At 41.8% G+C, this 18,493-nt stretch overlaps 1 protein-coding gene across 1 annotated transcript; it reads right to left on the reverse strand.

Moving 5' to 3' along the window:
* Positions 1–7,518: 7,518 nt before the first annotated feature.
* Positions 7,519–18,252, reverse strand: kcna1b (potassium voltage-gated channel, shaker-related subfamily, member 1b). Its single transcript, XM_056367988.1, has 2 exons — positions 17,192–18,252; positions 7,519–16,841 (listed from the first exon to the last, which is right to left on the reverse strand). The coding sequence occupies exon 2, from the start codon at positions 16,642–16,644 to the stop codon at positions 15,151–15,153; it is 1,494 nt and encodes a 497-aa protein (XP_056223963.1). The 5' UTR covers positions 16,645–16,841; positions 17,192–18,252; the 3' UTR covers positions 7,519–15,150.
* Between the last annotated feature and the right edge of the window lie 241 nt (positions 18,253–18,493).

Consider the following 18,493-nt stretch of genomic DNA (forward strand, 5'->3'; position numbering starts at 1 on the left):
GTGATGTGCTTGAACTAAGGAACTGCTCTAGCATTTAGGGGAAAGGTTCACTATTTTTCAAGTCAGTCTTTAAACAATGACTGAAGGAGGTTTTGAAGTTTATGCTTCATTATTAATATAAACAGTTTAGTTAATGAAACATTTTCTCCAAAGTCTTTTCAGTATAAAACTCCCTCTTTCTGTTTCCCTGGACAGTGTTTCTATGTTAAACTGCAGTGGAGTGACAGTAACACAGAGGGTCAGATTAGTCCCATAGCACTGCATTATTTAAAATAAAATCATCATAATGTTTTTTATGTAAAGTATATATAAATGTAGTGGAGTAAAATATACAATACTTCCCTCTGAAATGCTCTGGACTAAAAGTATAAAAAACATAAAATAGAAAATGACATTATGTTTAAATTAAACTAGTTATATAGTTAAAGTACCAGTGTGTAGGATTTAACAATGATAATAATACATTTTATTTATAGGATATAAAACACAGTACAAACACAGTGTAAAATACAAAATAATCAAGTACAAGGCTTAGAATACAAAATAAATTAGAATAAATATAATTGCATAAAAATAGATATGATTTAATGCTGATGTTGGAGTTTAAAGAGTAGGCAGGTTTGAGTCTGTTTTGAAGTTGATCTATTGGTAGAAATGCCAAGTATGATATTCATAATTATGTTTTCATTAATGTAAAATGATAATGATAATCATTGTTTTCAGTAACTTAGAATGAGCCCAACGTGTTGCATTGGGATGTTTCTACCGTAACTAGATCAGATAAAACAAACACTGGTTTTCAGTTGGATGGCGATCAGCGACTTCACCGCTAGACGCCACTAAATCCCACAAACTGGTCCTTTACGAAAATAAATGTGACACGAAACCAAAACTTTGCACTAAAAGACGCTAAAAACACATGGGGTTCAGTTCAGTTCAGTTCAGTGTTTTCAGTGGCGGATCTCGCTGCTTCTTGCCTTACAGTCAGTTCGTACAGTAGAGGCAGCGCACTCAAGAAAGTACAGATGTGAATATTTTATAACCTAATATGATACATGAAGGGAACAGGACACCGGACTAAGAGGAGCTCCTTCCGCCATGCTGCCCACGGAGCAGAGGTCGACCTCCGCTGAAGGGTCCCTGCTTGTCAGTGCAAATTGCTTAAAACTTAAGACGCTGTATCTGTGTGACAGTCCTGTCCAGCAGTGATCTCTCTGTAGTCTGTACATGGTTTGTATTTAACTTTTAGTTTCAGATGACTGTATTAAAGTGTCAGGATCAGGTTTTAACTGGCAAGAAGAGAAAGACTAAAGCCTCCCCAGGGGGCGCCAGAGACATGAAGGGGAGGTGAAGATAATGAGGTAAATTAGAGTCAAAACAAAAGTTGTGCCCAGTAGACCTGTTCTATTACTTCATTTACATCAGGCATTAAAATGCATCTCGTATCCAGATTGATTTTAATCGTCACATTTACACCAAGCGGAACAACCAAAACCTGCAGTTCCTCTAACGGCCACTAGAGTCTGGCTCCAACAGTGAGTCAGTCCCCATAGACTCCCATGTTAAAATGTCCAACTTTACAGCAGAAATAAACATGTTTACAGCCTGGTACAAAAACTGTTTTGGTCTCTGGAGCTAATTTCCTCCTTCATGACACCTGTTTATATAACTCACCTGTTTATATAACTCACCTGTTTACATTTTATTAAGGACTAAAGTTATGGAGAATTGAGGGCGTGGCCTCTTTGAGTGGCAGGTGGGTGAACGTATGCACTGAAGTCTCAGCTCCACACATGCCCCTCCTCTTTGTCCATTTTTAGATGAGCTGGGAGATAGGGGGCGGAGTCAGACACTGCCAAGATGGCAATGATGGAGCAGCTCACTCTGAGCTTCAGAAACCTGTGGGTGACATCACAGAGGCGATGTCCATCTTGATTGGATCACAACCCGTCCTCAATGTGTCGGGTGCTTTTACACCTGTACTTTCATGTGGTCCAGCTCTATTCGATCTCCTGAAACTCATTTTAATGTCAGGCTCCATGATTCAAAGGGAATATATAAAATGTGCGATCACTGCAACATATAATTAATGGAGTGAATGTGCTGCAGACTAAGCAGCAGAGAGGAAGCTGGTCCTGGTGTCTTCACGCTGTCTGTCCTTCACGCTGGGAGTCCATATGGACGCTGGTCTTGGCGCTCAGAGCTCTGTGTCAGCAGAACGAGCCAACCGCTCGTTCTCAGCTGTGTCGGCCTGTCTGGCGTTTTTTTGTGCTGGAGGAAGACGCGTGGCCCGACCCGGCCCGGCCGCCCCCGCCTCACCTCCTCTCCGCCTGAATAGATTGATGCCGGCTCAGGTAAGAGCTGGAACGCTCCAGTGGAAAATGAAACTGGAGGAGACAGCCAGGCTGTTAGGTTAGACATGTCTGTATGTCTGCATGAGAGACGGAGAGACGGTGCATGTGGGTGAATGTGAGTGGGTGTTTGCAGCTTGTGCCAACGCTGCACCGCCCGAACCTCTGAGCTCAACCACTTTACAAACTCCTGTTGTTTGGCAGAGCATCGTTCTAACGTCAACACTGTGTTTGACATTTCAGTTTAGGTCTCAACGTTTCCAGAAAAACCAGAGCAGAAAATAATTATTTTCATTTTCACTTACTCTGATGATTATGTTCTTAATTAATCTTGAATATCTCCATGTGCGATCAATTAAGTCTCTTAATCGATGAATCATTGGGTCTCAAAGTGACAGTTCATCCTGAGGAGAACATGAACAGCTGAACCGATCTGCTGTGTTGTGGTAATGTGTAGGTTCTCTCAGTTTGATACTGACATCTGTAAAGGCTCGAGAACGAGACTCAACATCTGTTCATTTTCTTCAGTTATCCGAGGTTGGGTCGTGATGTCAGCAGGTCAGGCGAGGTAGTCCAGACGTTTTCCAGCTCCTCCTGAGAGATCCCAGGATGTTCCCAGACCAGATCAGATATATAATCTCTCCAGTGTGTTCTGGGTCTACCCCCAGGCCTCCGCCCAGTTGGACGCACCTGTAAGATCTCCAGAGGAAGGCGTCCAGGAGGATCCTACCTGACACCTGAACCATCAACTGGCTCTTGACGAAAAGACTCGACAAAATTAACATCTAACCCAAACCACCGGGAGTTTTTGTGGCCTCAATCTCAACGCAGGTTGTGAACTTCAGTCTCGTATCAAAGTCATCCATCGCTACGACCTTCACATGACACATGATCTCTGCAGCAGCAGCGTTCGCCGTGAATCCCACCACATGCAGCAGCACAAATTAGTAGTTTATGAACATAATTTATAGAAGACAGAAATGCATGAGTGGATTATAATCTTGTTGTGGTTGTTTTACGTCTTGTTTATATCTTTGTTGTCTCTTTAGATCTCTTCAGTTGTTTTGAACACTGTCATGTTGTTGTCTAAACTCTGCTTGTGTATCTGTGCGTTGTCTCTTCCTGCTGTACCCCCCCCCCCCCCCCCCCCCCCCCCCATGTCAGCTGACAATCTGTCAGGATGTTCAACAGCAGTTTTTGGCCTTTTGTTTTTTTAAATAATCGTTTTCCCAAATATAGACAGGAGAGCAGGAACTGTGAATATTTCCAGCGGCTCAGGTTTCGGTGAGATCAGTCTGCTGGCACATTTCCACTCCAACAATAGAGACACTGAGCAGCTCTCAATTATTGAGCAGAGCTCGACCCTGAAGCTCAGCACGGATCCAGAGGACGTTACACAACCAGAGCAGGACTGCAGAGGAGAGGAATCTGCATCCATCCATCCATCCACTCATCCATCCATACAGCTCTCCATCCAACCAGTGCAGGACTGCAGTGGGAGAGGTATCTATCTGCATCCATCTATCCATCCATTAGTCTGTCCATCCATCCAGCAATCCATTCATTTATCTATCTATAATTAATCCATCCATCCATCTGTCCAGCCAAAGCCAAAACATGATGGACATCGTCCTGATTGGAGCTTTTTTCCAACTTCACCTATGCTAACTAGGAAGCTAGTGAGCCATGCTAATATCCAGTGGTGGAGGAAACACTCAGATCCTTATGTAGAAATGACAATACCACAATAAAAAGAGCTATCACAAGTAAAAATGTACTTAAATGCAAATACAAAAAGAATCAATCATAAACTGATTAAAGCGTTAAGTTATGGAGGCCCCAAATACCCAAAAGATGGACGTCGCTTTTGTGATGTCACCCACAGGTTTCTGAAGCTCAGAGTGAGCTGCTCCACTGTCGCCATCTTGGCAGTGTCTGACTCCGCCCCCTAACTCCCAGCTAATCCAAAAATGGACAAAGAGGAGGGGCAAGTGTGGAGCTGAGACTTCAGTGCATACGCTCACCCACCTGTCACTCAAAGAGGCCACGCCCTCAATCCTCCATAACTGTAGTCCTTAATAAAATGTAAACAGGTGAGTTATATAAACAGGTGAGTTATATAAACAGGTGTCATGACGGAGGAAATTAGCTCTACAGACCAAAACTGTTTCTGTACCAGGCTGTAAACATGTTGATTTCTGCTGTAAAGTTGGATGATGGACAACATCACTACACCTGTCAAATAATTCTCAGTTTGGACAGGATGAGAAGTTCTGGACCTTGAAACTTTAAAAACCTGCAGTACTTTGAATCCTCCATGAATCCTGATCAGATCCATTTACTGGACATTTTACCTTTCTGTCTGTAGCTCCGCCTCTTTCCTCAAATAACAAACCTCTCAGTGTTCAGTCGTCTACCTCCTCCTCCTCCTCCTCCTCTGGATCTCCCCCTGCGTCCTCCCACACTAACCTAACATGCACTCTACCCCAGGCTGCCTCTCTGTGTGTCTCCATATACAGAAGCAGCTCTTCTCACTAACGTTTACTGTATGCCGCAGTGGTCTCCAGCCTCAGTATGATTCATGCAACATAAAAAAATAAATTAACAAAGCAGCTCTATAAAAACAGTGGAGGAACTAGAGTCAGAAAAACCTCCAGGATTCACATCCAGAGCAGCAGGTGAAGAGTGTCACAGTCTGACATCTAGGAGCAATAATCAGTTTAGTGTCAGGGCGTCCAGCACACACACACACACACACACACACACACACACACACACACACACACACACACACACACACAGCTGGGACATGATGCAGGTAACTGTAGCTGAGCGTACATCGGTATCGCTGTTGTTGTGCTGTTAGTGTGTGAAGCTGCTGCAGACGCTGCTGGTTCAGTCGTATTCTTAGCTCAGTAAGAATAGCTCGTCTCTGACTCAGATGGCTCTGCAGCCCACAGAGCAGCTACACATGTACACACTATAGAGTCTATAGAGTCTTTACTGCAGCAGAGAGCAGCCTGCGACTGAAGCCGACCGTCCACCACAGATCTCCCTCCTCTCCGACTGAACTGCGTCTTTCTGCGCGTTTATTAACGGCAGCAGCGATTACATTTCCCACCAAACCGTGGACCTGTACCGCACGGAAAGGACAAATGAATGAATGACTTTTTATTGATAAAGTGCAACTGATAATTAATAATAATAACCACGTGTTCAACAAGCAACAAACAGAAAAGAGATATTTTCATCTATTTTGTCTGCTGTCTTTTACACAGCTACATTCTGCTGATTAAGCTAATAGCACATTGTTAAGGCCTTGTGATGATAAGCCAACACTTCAAATAAAACACAGAAGAAGACGAAAATATGGAGCTTTAACGTTTGTTCCACTCTTTCCTCATTTACTTCCCTTTGTTCACTTTCCCTTTTCCATCAATTTCCATCCTTAACTTTCATCTTATTTTCCTTCCTTTCCTTCTTTTCCATCCCTGTTTTTTTTTAGTTTTCTCTCGTTCCTTTCCTTGTTTTTCCTGAACTTCATTATTAAAGAGTTAAACAGCTTCTCCAGCAGCTGAAAACAACTCCTGAATAATGAAACACTTAAAGAGCCTTTAGTGAGTCCTGAGTGAAATGTTCTCACTTGGTAAAGGAACCAGTGAAGATTAAATCACAGAGAACGTGTTGAAACTGTTTGTTCTCCTTCATCTGAGCAGGTTTGAACCCGTCGTCAGTCGTGACATTAGTGTAGATGTTGAGTTGTGCAGCGGGGTCACTGTGTTCTGACAGTCTGAGCTGCTTCACATGCCGGACTATTTTAGAGAGGTCACGTCTACACGTGGTGCTGTTGTTTGTTCCTGGACTTTGACTTTGTCTGACGTCTTCCTGTAGTTTCACCAACAAGTAGAAAAAGAAGCTCTGCAGCTGGAAACACTCGGACTCCTGTGAAACGTCACCGTGGTTTCTGACAACCTGACGTCGGCCCGGCTCTTTGACTTTCAGCTGTTTTCCACCTCCCAGCAGGACTTAGATAAATGTAATGTGTGGAGGCCCGGTCAGTTTGTGAGCACTGTTCACAGATCAGATGCTGGCAGCATCATGTTTCACTAATGTCACTCACTAACTGCGGATAAATTCCTGCAGGCCTCCTGCTTATTCTCACATGAGTTACAACTGTGCATTTTATTTTCACTAGTGAAACTTGAGCTCAGTTAAAGTTGCATGTTGCAAGTTTGGTGAAACAGGCCTCGTTTCCACCCAGTTACCCACAACACCCCTCTGCGTAGATCCTGACACATTTACATGCATCTTTGAAGAATTATAATTTCATTTTAAAGCTGAGGGAGTCTGAAAAACTTTTTGTGTCACTGTTTACTAAGTTTAAAACTTAAAAGGAACAAAATTTGGAGAAATTAATTAATCTGAGTGAAAATGATTTGAACTTTAATGGACTGGAAATAATTGAGTTCAATACACTAAAAGCCAAATTAAATATTTTAGTTGAGAAAACTGTTCACTAAAGATGTTCTGAGATTAAACTCAGATTAAAATGTAGGTATTGTGATATTTTTGCAAATGCAAAACCCTGTTCAAATCCACAGTCTTTCAAAATGTTTGAAGATAGGTGCGTTTTTCCTTCCCTTCAGAAATGTGGGTTTTTATTCTGGGCCTGTATCTTCTGTATCTCCCTCGACCTTACGAACTGTTAGCGAACAACGCACAGACCTGAATGTAAACAGGAAAGAAGCCGTGTGTCGCAAACTGCCGTAAAAAAAACCCACCTGAGACTTAAATTCTGACATTAATTTTCCACTATTATTCCAAATATGGTCATATTTGGAATAATAGTGGAATATTAATGTGAATGTAAATGAACTGAATAATCCATTCATAAAAAGACCGATTGATTGAGCAATATTTTTTTCATATTTTCTTCATATTTTCTTCATATTTATTCAAATTATTCAAGTAGAAACAAACTACAGACCTGGATCATCCAGTTATTCTGTCATTAAACTTTGACTGGGCCTTTGTCGTGGACTAAAACATGACTTTGCTAATGTTGTTGCAGTTCATCATTGCTGCCACTGATGTCGCTAAAGAGCATCTTTAGCTAAAAGCAGCGTCGGCACCCTGAGACCTCAATGATAAACAAACAGCAGAGTCATATCTTTCAAAATTTATTGAAACTGTTGTAATATGATGAAGTCAGAATGGACATAAATTGTCGACTAACCTTGCATAGGTTACAGACTATGCCTCACCAACAAATGACAAACATTGCATACTGCAGCGAGAACCCATAAGAAAAAACGAGTTAAAAAAAGAACGGACGTACTGCGATGTGAACGACTCCAGGGTTCAGGGAGGATCTCAACAGCCCAGTGCAGAGGACTTTTTTCTTTTTTTTTTCAGTTTGTTTCCAGCACCGGGACTTTCAGTCGTCGTGGTCGGGACGAGACTTTGGCTTCTGACTGTAAGTTAGGACGAGAGGGAACAGACGAACTACTGCTAAAGGACAAACTGAACCCAATTAGTCCCGAACTGACCAATCCTCCAGCTGAAAATACATCATTTAGAAATGGTTTTTCTCAAGAAACAATATAGTAATACTTATGATAATGGTAATGTCCCTATTAGCAAAAATACAGTATATGACCAGCATTAATTTAATGTTATGATCATGCAGTTCAGTCTTCAGTCATTCATGCACTTTCTCAGCAGAAGTGTCGACAGAATTCACCACCACTAAAGTCATGGCTTTAAAATCACAGACATTCCCTATGAACACTCGTGAACCAAGATGCAGAGTTTCTCTCTTTATTTTAGCTCAGTGGATCTTTCTCAATTCAATTTCTTTGGTTTTTTAAAGGCTTATGCAGTAAAAAAAAAAAAAATAATAATAATAATAGTAGTTTTTATGTTGTTTGGCCTCATTGTAAATAGTGTTACTTAAAAATGCTTCATTATTATTATCATTTTTAATTGTGTAATTATAAGTAAGTATATTTTATAGGACAGTCAATTATGAAAAATTTAAATTTATTGAAATGTATAATATTTGAAATAATTTTTTAACTAGAAATGAATAACTGAGTGTGAAAGTTCATTCTTGACCTCGGACGATGTAGTTGATCAAAAAAATAAATCTTAACCCAAGGTCCACTTCCTGTTCAGAGGATTGATCGTATCACACAAACTGCTTCTTCTGACAGAGCAACAGTAAGAAAACCCCAAATTTATTTATATTTACAAAGACATGGAACAAAGAAAACAGGAAGTATTCACCTTTTAGTGGCTAATTTCAGGGGAATTTACTAAATTACTGACTTTTTCAAAATTCGTATGGATTAGTTTTGTTTTGATCAACAAATCAGAAGATTGATTCCCTCAGAGAGAAATTTATAGAATTTATACTTAAGTAATCTGATTTTAAATGAATGGGAGCAGCTCCAAATCATTATCATTCAAACAAATCAGTTTCTTGTTTAAAGCTGCACTAATCAATGTTTTTCATTAAGAATTGATCAAATTACTTTGGGGGTCATCATCCAATTCTACAGTTTTTAGCCTTTTGCTTCTAAATCTAGTTTTGCAAATTAGCTGTTTGCTAAGATGTTGACCATAACGACTTTAAAAGGGTGATGTCAGCAGTTGAATATATTATATATGTTGTATAATAACTTGTATATTATATAGTTGTACATATGTTACGTATTGATGCATCAGTATATGACATATTTAATAATTCATGTATTTTAATATTCTGTAATCTGCTTTGACATGTTTTTGTTCATGCCAGTAAAGCTATCTGAATTTGAATTCAGTGTCTAAACACAATTAATGCAGCTTTAATTAACAATATATCAAGTAAATATTTATAAACAAATGCTAAAATCTCACGGTTGAGAAACTCTGCATCGATGTCGGCAGTCAATGAATAATAATAGAAATAATTGAAGCGAAGTATTTTTCCAAATAGCCTGTTATATAAACACATACATGTAACACAAATGGTTGATATGCAGCTGGTTGGAGATAAATCATGTGATCATCTGTAAATTAATTCATTGATCCTTTTAGACATGGCAGTTGGATGCTTGTAAACTAAATCATATTCACTATAGCTATAAAACCTGGACTTTTAATTTTTTTAATTTTTAAACTGCATATCAAACAAAAATGTCCAAAGATAAAACTGTAAAATTTTTCTAAACATTTGACCCTTAATCTACAAAATGTATATTTTTTAAATATCATCTGTCTGTTCAGCTGCTCTGATGATATGAAACAAATATAAAACTTCATTTGGTCCCTTCAGTGGCCGACGGTAAACACAAACAGAAATAAATACCACAAGATACCAACTACCCTGATGTTGTTTTTAATCACTAATTTCAAATAGTCGTCAAGAAAATATAGATCTTCTCTTTTTCTATGTGATTTTATCCTTCAAAAAGTTGTGATTTGTAATTTTGCTCCCTAAGACCTACTGTTTCTGTAACACGTAGCACCTTTCGTAGCGTTTCTTTTTTTTATTTTCCATCAGACTGAAATGTTAATTAAAGGGATTCTTTTTTCTTCAGGCGCTCGACAGCAGTTTAAGCTAACAGGGTGATGACACAGGGCCGCTGCACTGCTAACACAACCCAAAGAAAGAGGTGATTTAAATCTGATGTTACGGTGAAACTGTTTACTGAGTCCCGAGCATTGTTAAAGTCGACCTTATGATTTTGTTCACACAAAATAAATATTCTCGAGCACATGAATTATAATATTGCACCAATAAGACAATTATCTTTCATCAGTTTCCTGTTAGAACCAGATCTTTGTGCACATTAGATAATAATTTGTGCACTCAAATGTAACTTTTGTGCATAAACGATATTCTTGCACTAACAACACGGGGTCTTGTGCAATCCCTGAACTGAGACACAGGTACAGTTTGTACCCGCCCACACAGTCCTGAGAGAAAAGGTCTAATCAGCCAAAACAAGTGAAAACACCTGTGTGGGTGGACGTGGGGGGGGGTTCAGGTCGGTATAGGAGGAGATGAAGTATAAGTTTAAAACAGACCTGAAAGTCTGCAGACTCCTGAACTTATGAGTTCAGTAAGTGATGGAATAAAAAACACCTGCAGACTCTTATGTAACAGGAGCGACTGACTCAGACGAGGCGCTGCTGCTCAGGGTGTTTAACTGCTCTGTGAAAGTTTAATTCATGGAGGCTCTGTGAAAATATGAACACTTTAAAGTCAGTTCATGTCTTTGTGATCACAGACACACCAGAAATTGTGAGTGGAAACCTTAGAGGGAAATTTTTAAGCCAGTAAAAGTCACGTTTTGTCCAGATTTTCTTGGCGAGGTCGGACTGAGTCAACACTCACGCCTCGGGGTCATCGATCAGTCCTCACATCGTCTTTTTAACACCCTGTCCTGCACAAAAACCACAACAGGAAAGACATCGCCGCCCTCACACAGCCATGTGCTCCCTCCTCAAAACAAGGCAGCAGCAGCAGCAGCGCCATTTTGCTGGCATGCAGAGTGACTAATGCCTGTGGTAATGTTGAGATGAATGCAGCTCTGCAGAGGAAGCACTCACTGCCTGCACTGTGGTCACGTCCATCACAACTCTGCACAGCAGCAACCACGACATTAAAAACTGTTATTTTCTACCTAGTTTCTTAACTGACTCTAACACTGAGGATGTGTTGGACGATATAAGCCTCCATCAAACATGGGAAACACAGAGAAGCAGCCTGATGAAGCTACAGCAGGCTGGATGGTTCAGAACTGAAAAGCGAGAAAGACACGAGCACAGAAAGTGTCAGAAGCAAAGCTGTGAACATGTAAGGCTCATTTTTCTCAGTTTCACGTCCACGTGTCCAGATTTATTTTTAAAAGGAGCAGATCTAATTCTCAGCAGAGGAGATTTTGGTCCCAGTCGTCAGAGAGTGGCAGTGTTTTGGACGCTGTTTTCAGCTCGGCTCTCAGACGCCTCTGGCAGTGGCAGCTGATAGAAAGTGGAGAGAAAAAGCAACCTGCCATATTTTTTTAAACAGTAAAATTAAAATATAAATCTGGTGAAATTCAATACTTTTCTTCTTGTCATCAAATCTCACGCAGAGCCAAACAACCAACAGCAAATCTCTGCGAGCGCCCAGTCCTGTGTGTATCAGACCCTAATACATCCGATTCCTCTGAGCCATGAATACACTGTAGTTTATTTTGACTCAGTCCAAAAATACACTACAGCACTAAATGTGGATTAATCTGCCGCTGAAAATAGTCCACAACAAATGCATTATTTCCTTCAGAAGGATCCAATGAGCATGGACCTGAGATCCACAGACAGAGAAAGGACTGAGAGGTGAACAGTGTCGGTTTGGGTCTGTGCTGACAATAAGAAAAATTTTGAATATTTCCAGACAGACCTTTTGTCACCTTTCTCAGAAACATGTGTAAGACCACTCGTCATGATTTCATGTATATTTATGGAACAATTTCATCTGTATTTTTGTATAAAACTGAAAACAATGAGCCCTGCAGATATTCATGACAGTCAAATCTAGAGATGTATCTCTCTTTTCAACCGCTAATCTTTTTATGTTCATGCTAACTGCTAACTTTGCGGTCACCACTCCTGTTGCAGAAAGTCAGGAAATCCAACCTCATCAAAACAACACATCAGGCCAAACAGCAACAGACCTCCTAAAGCTTTCCAAATAAACTTTCATGAATCATTTCAAATGCTTGTCTCCGAATTAAGTAAATTAGCTACTGTAGTTAATCTGAACCGTGTTTATACAAACCAGAGTAAACAGATTAAAGTTTAAACCAGATGGACGAGGAAAGGAAAAAAAAAGGGGGGCAAAATTGAGACAATTCTTACCTCCCCAAAATCAGCTAAAAGTCAGCCCCCAGTACACAGCACCTTGTTGGCTAACCAAACAGCTAGCTTAATTAACCAATGAACAGACCTATGATAAACCCCTATGCGGTTAGCTAAAGTAGCTAAATCAAGCAACTCATTTCTGTTTACTTTCATTGGGATTCACTCGAATAGGCAGTTAGTGAATTGGCTAAACAAACAGCTAGATCAACTGGTCAATTAGTCAATAGTTAATTAGCTACAGTAGCTTATCCAGCAATTCATTTGTGTTTATGTTCTGCTGGTCTCTGAGAAAATCATCTGAAATGATTTATGTAAATGTGAAGTTGATTTTAAAAACCTCTCCGAGGCTCTCTGTGTTTGCAGTTATGGACATTGTTTTGTTAAAGCTGCTAAAGTTGCATTTAGTGACACCCAGTCTGAAAAATACAGAAATTGAAGGATCAAATTCATCTAGCTGCACATGTAGCGCAAACATCCATACTGAACTTATACGTCATGCTAAATGTGCACAGCCATGTGTCATCATCCAGGAAAACTGAGTTTATTTAGGCTCAATGTATCTGGCCCTAGAATAAAGAATATACTCACATCTGTATCTACACGTATTAGTAACCCTCTTCTTTTCCAGATGTGCAGGGAGTAGTGCATCTTTATGGCAGGAGAAGTTAAGCTGCACATAGTAAGCTCTTTGTCGTCTGTTGTAACGGGAGGCACTTTAGTCAATTCTATAATGAGACGGGGTTCAAGGCACTAGAAACTAATTTTAGATATCTATGAAATTTGTTAAATATTTACTGCTTTCCTTCTTGAAACTGTTTTTAAAAGTCAAATGCAAAAACCAAAAAAAGAAATGGGGTCACAAATCACATAAAATGATGCCATGCACTCCGTCGTCAAAGATCAAAGCTTTAGATAAATGACAGAGGATGTAATTTCTGAATGTCATTTTTTTGAAAAGAGATCATCGATACGTCTCTTCTGTTTTTTTTTGTCTTGTTTTTTCTTGTTTTTTTTTTTCTAGCAGATTTGTCCCTTCTGGCAGTTAGTTCCGTCATGCACCGAATCCTGTTGTTAGCTTGACAATAATGAGGAAGATCATCATCATCATCATCCTCCAGCTCCCGAGGTCCCTCCACAACTGCAAGCAATTTAATACTGACATCATGCATTGAGTATACGTAGCTATACCATAGCTAATTAGGCCATAATGCTTTAGTATTTTTGACATGCCATGATCTTCGAAAAAGAAGTGTTCCTGTTCCCTTAATGCTTTAACATTCAACACTTAAATGCTTTGAAATAACTTAAACAATAATAATAAATAGCCAGTGCACTTTTGGTGAAAACAAATGAGAGAAAAAATCCAGGAGGAGAAGATGAAGGTCAAAGAAGAAGAAGAAGAAAAATGTAAAAATAAAAATGAGGTAACGTCTTGTGCATGCCGATATAAGAGAGAAGAGAGTCTCCACATGCTTCTATATAAAGGAGTGTTGCATGGCATCATACAGGGAACCTCCAGCCGACCTGTAGCAGCAGCAGCAGCAGCAGTGCAGTAATCCTCCACAAGGCCTGGCACACCTCTTGTCTGTTTCTGATAAGGTGCCTGAAAAATGTCGATTTAACGTCTGGCGTCAAGTTTTTTTTTCCCCAAAAAACTTTCCCTGGATGTGCTGCAGAAAAAAAAAAAAAAAACACGCCTGAACATCAACTGTAATCCACTTAAATGTGTTTCCTCAGGGAGCGAGTTGTCCTTGAACATGTTCTTCAAATCTCAGTTGGGCTTTGCTGTTTTATTCTTTTGTCTTTTTTTATCCTGAAAGTTGATTGTGTAGAACAAAGCCTGGTCGGTGTCAGGGAGACGTTTTGATACATTCAGTTTGTTTTTTTTCTTCCTACTTAGTCATTCAAACCCTCGCGTTTCTGAAAACAACAGTTCTTTCCCTCTGTTTTTAAACCCTGTTTGTGTCTTTTTTTATATTGCTTTGTTTCTGTTTTATCTGGTTTTTAATGCCTTTTTTTGTCAGATGTAAAGCACCTCGAGTTGCCCTGTTGTTGAGAGGTTCTGTACAGATAAACCTTCAACTTTACTAGAACTCCCTTTGAAGTTATTTATTTCATTCCCTTATTTCTGTTTTGCGCAGCAGGAAAATAAAGTTGAGACTTTGTGAAAGTGCTCATCTGGGTTTTTATAGCAAAACAAGCTGTAACCCCAACGACATGTGAGAGAAAGTATATCCATGAATCTCAGTCTACAATCAAAGCCAAGCTGTGGTACAGAATGAAGGTAGTGACACTGTTAAAGGGGCACTTCCAAAAACTTTAGACTAATTACAGACAGATTTTTTTTTTTTTTAATGGTCAAAACTGATGCAACATTGACCAATAACACCCTGACGTTCTTGTCCTCTGCTGCGGGGAAAGCAACCAAAACACTGCATTTCCCATAATGCAGCTTGGCAGTGTCTCTTTCCAGCCTAGCCATGTGTTTAAAAACTCCATCGTCTGAGTTTCACATGTTGTGTCTCAGCCCAAGTTCAGATAACCTCAATGACATCATTCTGACATCACCAAGACTGGACGAGAGTGTTTTCACAGGCTTAGTTCACACAGAGACCTTGGTGGAGTTCCCCTTTATTTTCATGGGCTAAATAAAGGAATTCAAAGGTACAAGTTCCTAAATAAATTGATTAATTTATCAGAAATGTTTCCCCGACACCGACCTTCTATTTTTTAATGGATTAACAGCTTCTACTCCTACAGATTTACCATGTGTGCTTTTTAAACTATTTACGTCTTCACACACGTTTGAATGAATCAATGCAAAAAAAGAGAATAAAATGCACCAATGGAGATAAAGCATCCAGATATTTCTACAATATTTACACTGGTGCGTTTGGACGCCGCCTCACACGTCGGTGAGCAGCTTCCCCTTGTTCACACAGTTCTGGCTGGGCGCCGTGCAGTTGGCAGTCCTAAGGTTCGCTTCCCTAAAGTTGTCGATGCTGTTGTTCATGTCCTCGTCTATCTCCATGTACTCCGACTTGCTGACCACGGAGGAGCTCCGGCGGCTCGAGTTGGTGTCCGACGCCAAGTTCTGATTGCTGACATTGAGCAGCTGGGCCTGCTCCTCGCCCTCTGTCTCCCGGTGGTAAAAGTAGTTGAAGTTGGACACGATGACCGGCACTGGCAGCGCGATGGTCAACACGCCGGCGATGGCGCACAGCGAGCCCACGATCTTCCCTCCGATGGTCACGGGGTACATGTCCCCGTAGCCGACGGTCGTCATAGACACCACGGCCCACCAGAAAGCATCCGGGATGCTGGTGAAGAACGACTCCTTCTCCTCGGCCTCGGCGAAGTAGACGGCGCTAGAGAACAAAATCACGCCAATGAAGAGGAAGAAAATGAGCAAGCCCAGCTCCCGCATGCTCGCCTTTAGAGTTTGCCCCAGAATCTGGAGCCCCTTTGAGTGTCGGGACAGTTTAAAGATCCTGAAAACCCTCACAAGACGGATTACCCTGAGAATAGCCAGAGATGTAGCCTGCTCCCCGCCACCGGCCTTCCCCTCCCCGTTCTCTTGGTCATCGGCCAGCTCTGTGCCAAGTGTGATGAAGTACGGGATTATAGCCACAATATCGATGGAGTTCATCATGTTTTTAAAGAACGCCGCCTTGCTGGGGCAGGCGAAAAACCGAACTATCAACTCAAAGGAAAACCAGATGATGCAGAGAGTCTCCACCACGAAGAAAGGGTCTGTGAGGACGTTTGGTTTGTAATAGATGGTGATGTTCCCCACCACCCGGATCCGGTCGTTGGGATCCTCCTTCAGCTCTGGTAGTGTCTCCAAACAAAATATGACTATTGAAATAAGAATAACCATCACGGAGACGATGGCGATCCCCCGGGCTGGTCCAGAACTCTCCGGATGCTCGAAGAGGAGCCAGATCTGCCGTTGGAACTCCTTCTCCGGCAGGGGTCGCTCCTCCTCCCGGATAAACCCCTCGTCCTCCCGAAATTTCTCCATTGCTTCTGCCCCAAGTTCATAAAATTTTATCTCCTCTGAGAACATATCCAGCGGCACGTTGACCGGTCTTCTCAGCCTCCCTCCGGATTGGTAATAATACAAGATGGCGTCAAAGCTTGGGCGATTCCGGTCAAAGAAATACTCGTTTCGTAGGGGGTCGAAGTACCGCATCCTCTTCTTGGGGTTCCCAAGGAGAGTCTCCGGGAACTGGGCGAGGGTCTTGAGCTGGGTCTCGAAGCGCAGCCCCGAGATGTTGATGACCACCCGCTCGCAGCAGTCGTGGTCATCGTGGTCATCATCGGGCGGGTAGGGGTCCTGCGGGTGACCCGGCAGGGTGGAGGTCTCGTCCATGTTGTCTGTTGACACCACGGTCATCCTTCCTGGTGGGTTGAGGACAGGAAGAGGAGGCGGTGTGAAGAGGAGGAGGGGTTGGGGGTGCGGGTCAGAGTGCAGAGGGTCCTAGTGAGACCGGGAGCTGTGCAGAGCCTCCCTCTCCATCATCATCTTCATCATCACCATCATCATCTCCGAGCTGAACATCTTCTTTATCTCAGCGATGCTTCATCCGTCACCTGGAACAGAGGGAATCAACCAGATCCAGTCTTTAAAAAGACAAACAGATTCGTGTCATGTTCTCATCTGTAGAGCTTCCTGTTTGTCAGGAAGAGCAGCAGGAAAAAAAACATCTTGCAGTACAGTACAGTAGCCTGTGCTGCATTTGCTGTATTTTTACCGCATTCATCAGTATTCAAGTTTGCAGTCCCGCTGCGCTCCCTCTCTGCGCACATCAGGACCCGCAGTTTTCACTCACACATCAACTACTGTCCGTCACATGAAGGTTTAACACATCCACACCAACAAATACATGGAATATAAATGTAAATGATTCTGTACGTGATGAAAAGGTGAAATAAACATGTACCTGTGCGGAGTTGGAGAGCAGCAGAAGGAATGTCCTCACCGTGCGCACTTTTCCCGGCCACCCACCACAACTTGGGTTTAATACTGATATCGCTTTACAGTATCTCTGAAATATTAATAGACTATGTTGTCTTGGTCAACATCCGTATCCTCTTGGTGTAGGTTTTCAGCGTCGATCGGAGCAGCCCGCAGCAGGAGGAGGAGGAGGAGGAGGAGGCGGCGGCTTCAGACGGCTGTGAACCGCGGCTCAGCAGCAAAAATCCGGACTGACAATTTATTAAAATCATGCTGGAAAATAAAGGAGGCGAAGGACAGAGAGGAAAAGGAGAAAATACAGCGGGATCAAGCTCCCAGTGTGACGGAGGGAACTGGGAGGACTGGACACTGCAGCATCAGCAGAAACAGCTCTGCTGCTTTTCTTCTGCGGTGTTAGATTAAAAAAAAAAACGCGGAGGCTTTAAATGAAAACCGGTTTAGGATCCCGCGCTATAGGCGCAGCGGAGAGAGGAGGATGTGTCTCCGGTGATTTGGAAGCATATTGCAGGATTTCGTGTAGAGAGAGGAAAAAAAGAAAGTGAGTGAAGGAGGGAGGGAGGGGTTAGGAGAGAGAGAGTGAGTGAGGGGAGTGAGAAAGAAGAGGAGAGGAGGGGGGATTCGACGCAATGCAGACAGACTGTAAAACACAGTCGGTACTACAGTAGCCTGTGTGTGTGTGTGTGTGTGTGTGTGTGTGTGTGTGTGTGTGTGTGTGTGTGTGTGTGTGTGTGCCACAGAGCAGCAGCAGCAGGTCCAGCCTTAGACATAATTATATGATTTATATAATAATTAAAAAGAAATAAAAGTGGAGGATGCTGCAATAAAATAAAAACATATCATGGTGGTATAGCTGATGTATCCACTGCATAGTGTTATGTAACCGGTGTGTTCAATATATTTCTCACACACACACACACACACACACACACGAACACTCCTGCAGGGTTTTAGACCCCGGTCTGAGGTCTGACTTGAGGAATCTGCGGCGGGAAGCGGCTCAAACTGTCCCCCACACCACCACCCCAACCCCCCACCCCCAGTATAATTGGCCGCTGAGCACTTTGCGACAGTCAAACCTGCACGCTGGTGTAAATATCCCGGTGTTGCTATGGTAACAGGAAGGAAACCAGCAGACCGATTTATTTATTTATTTATTCTGTCCGGTGTGAAACTTCATGACAGAGATTCTAACGGAAGATCAATAAGTTACATATTAAGAACTGATATAGGTTGGTTTGTATGGAAAATCATTTGTGCCAAACAAAAA

Source organism: Seriola aureovittata, chromosome 22 (assembly GCF_021018895.1).
Source record: "Seriola aureovittata isolate HTS-2021-v1 ecotype China chromosome 22, ASM2101889v1, whole genome shotgun sequence".
Taxonomy (NCBI): domain Eukaryota; kingdom Metazoa; phylum Chordata; class Actinopteri; order Carangiformes; family Carangidae; genus Seriola; species Seriola aureovittata.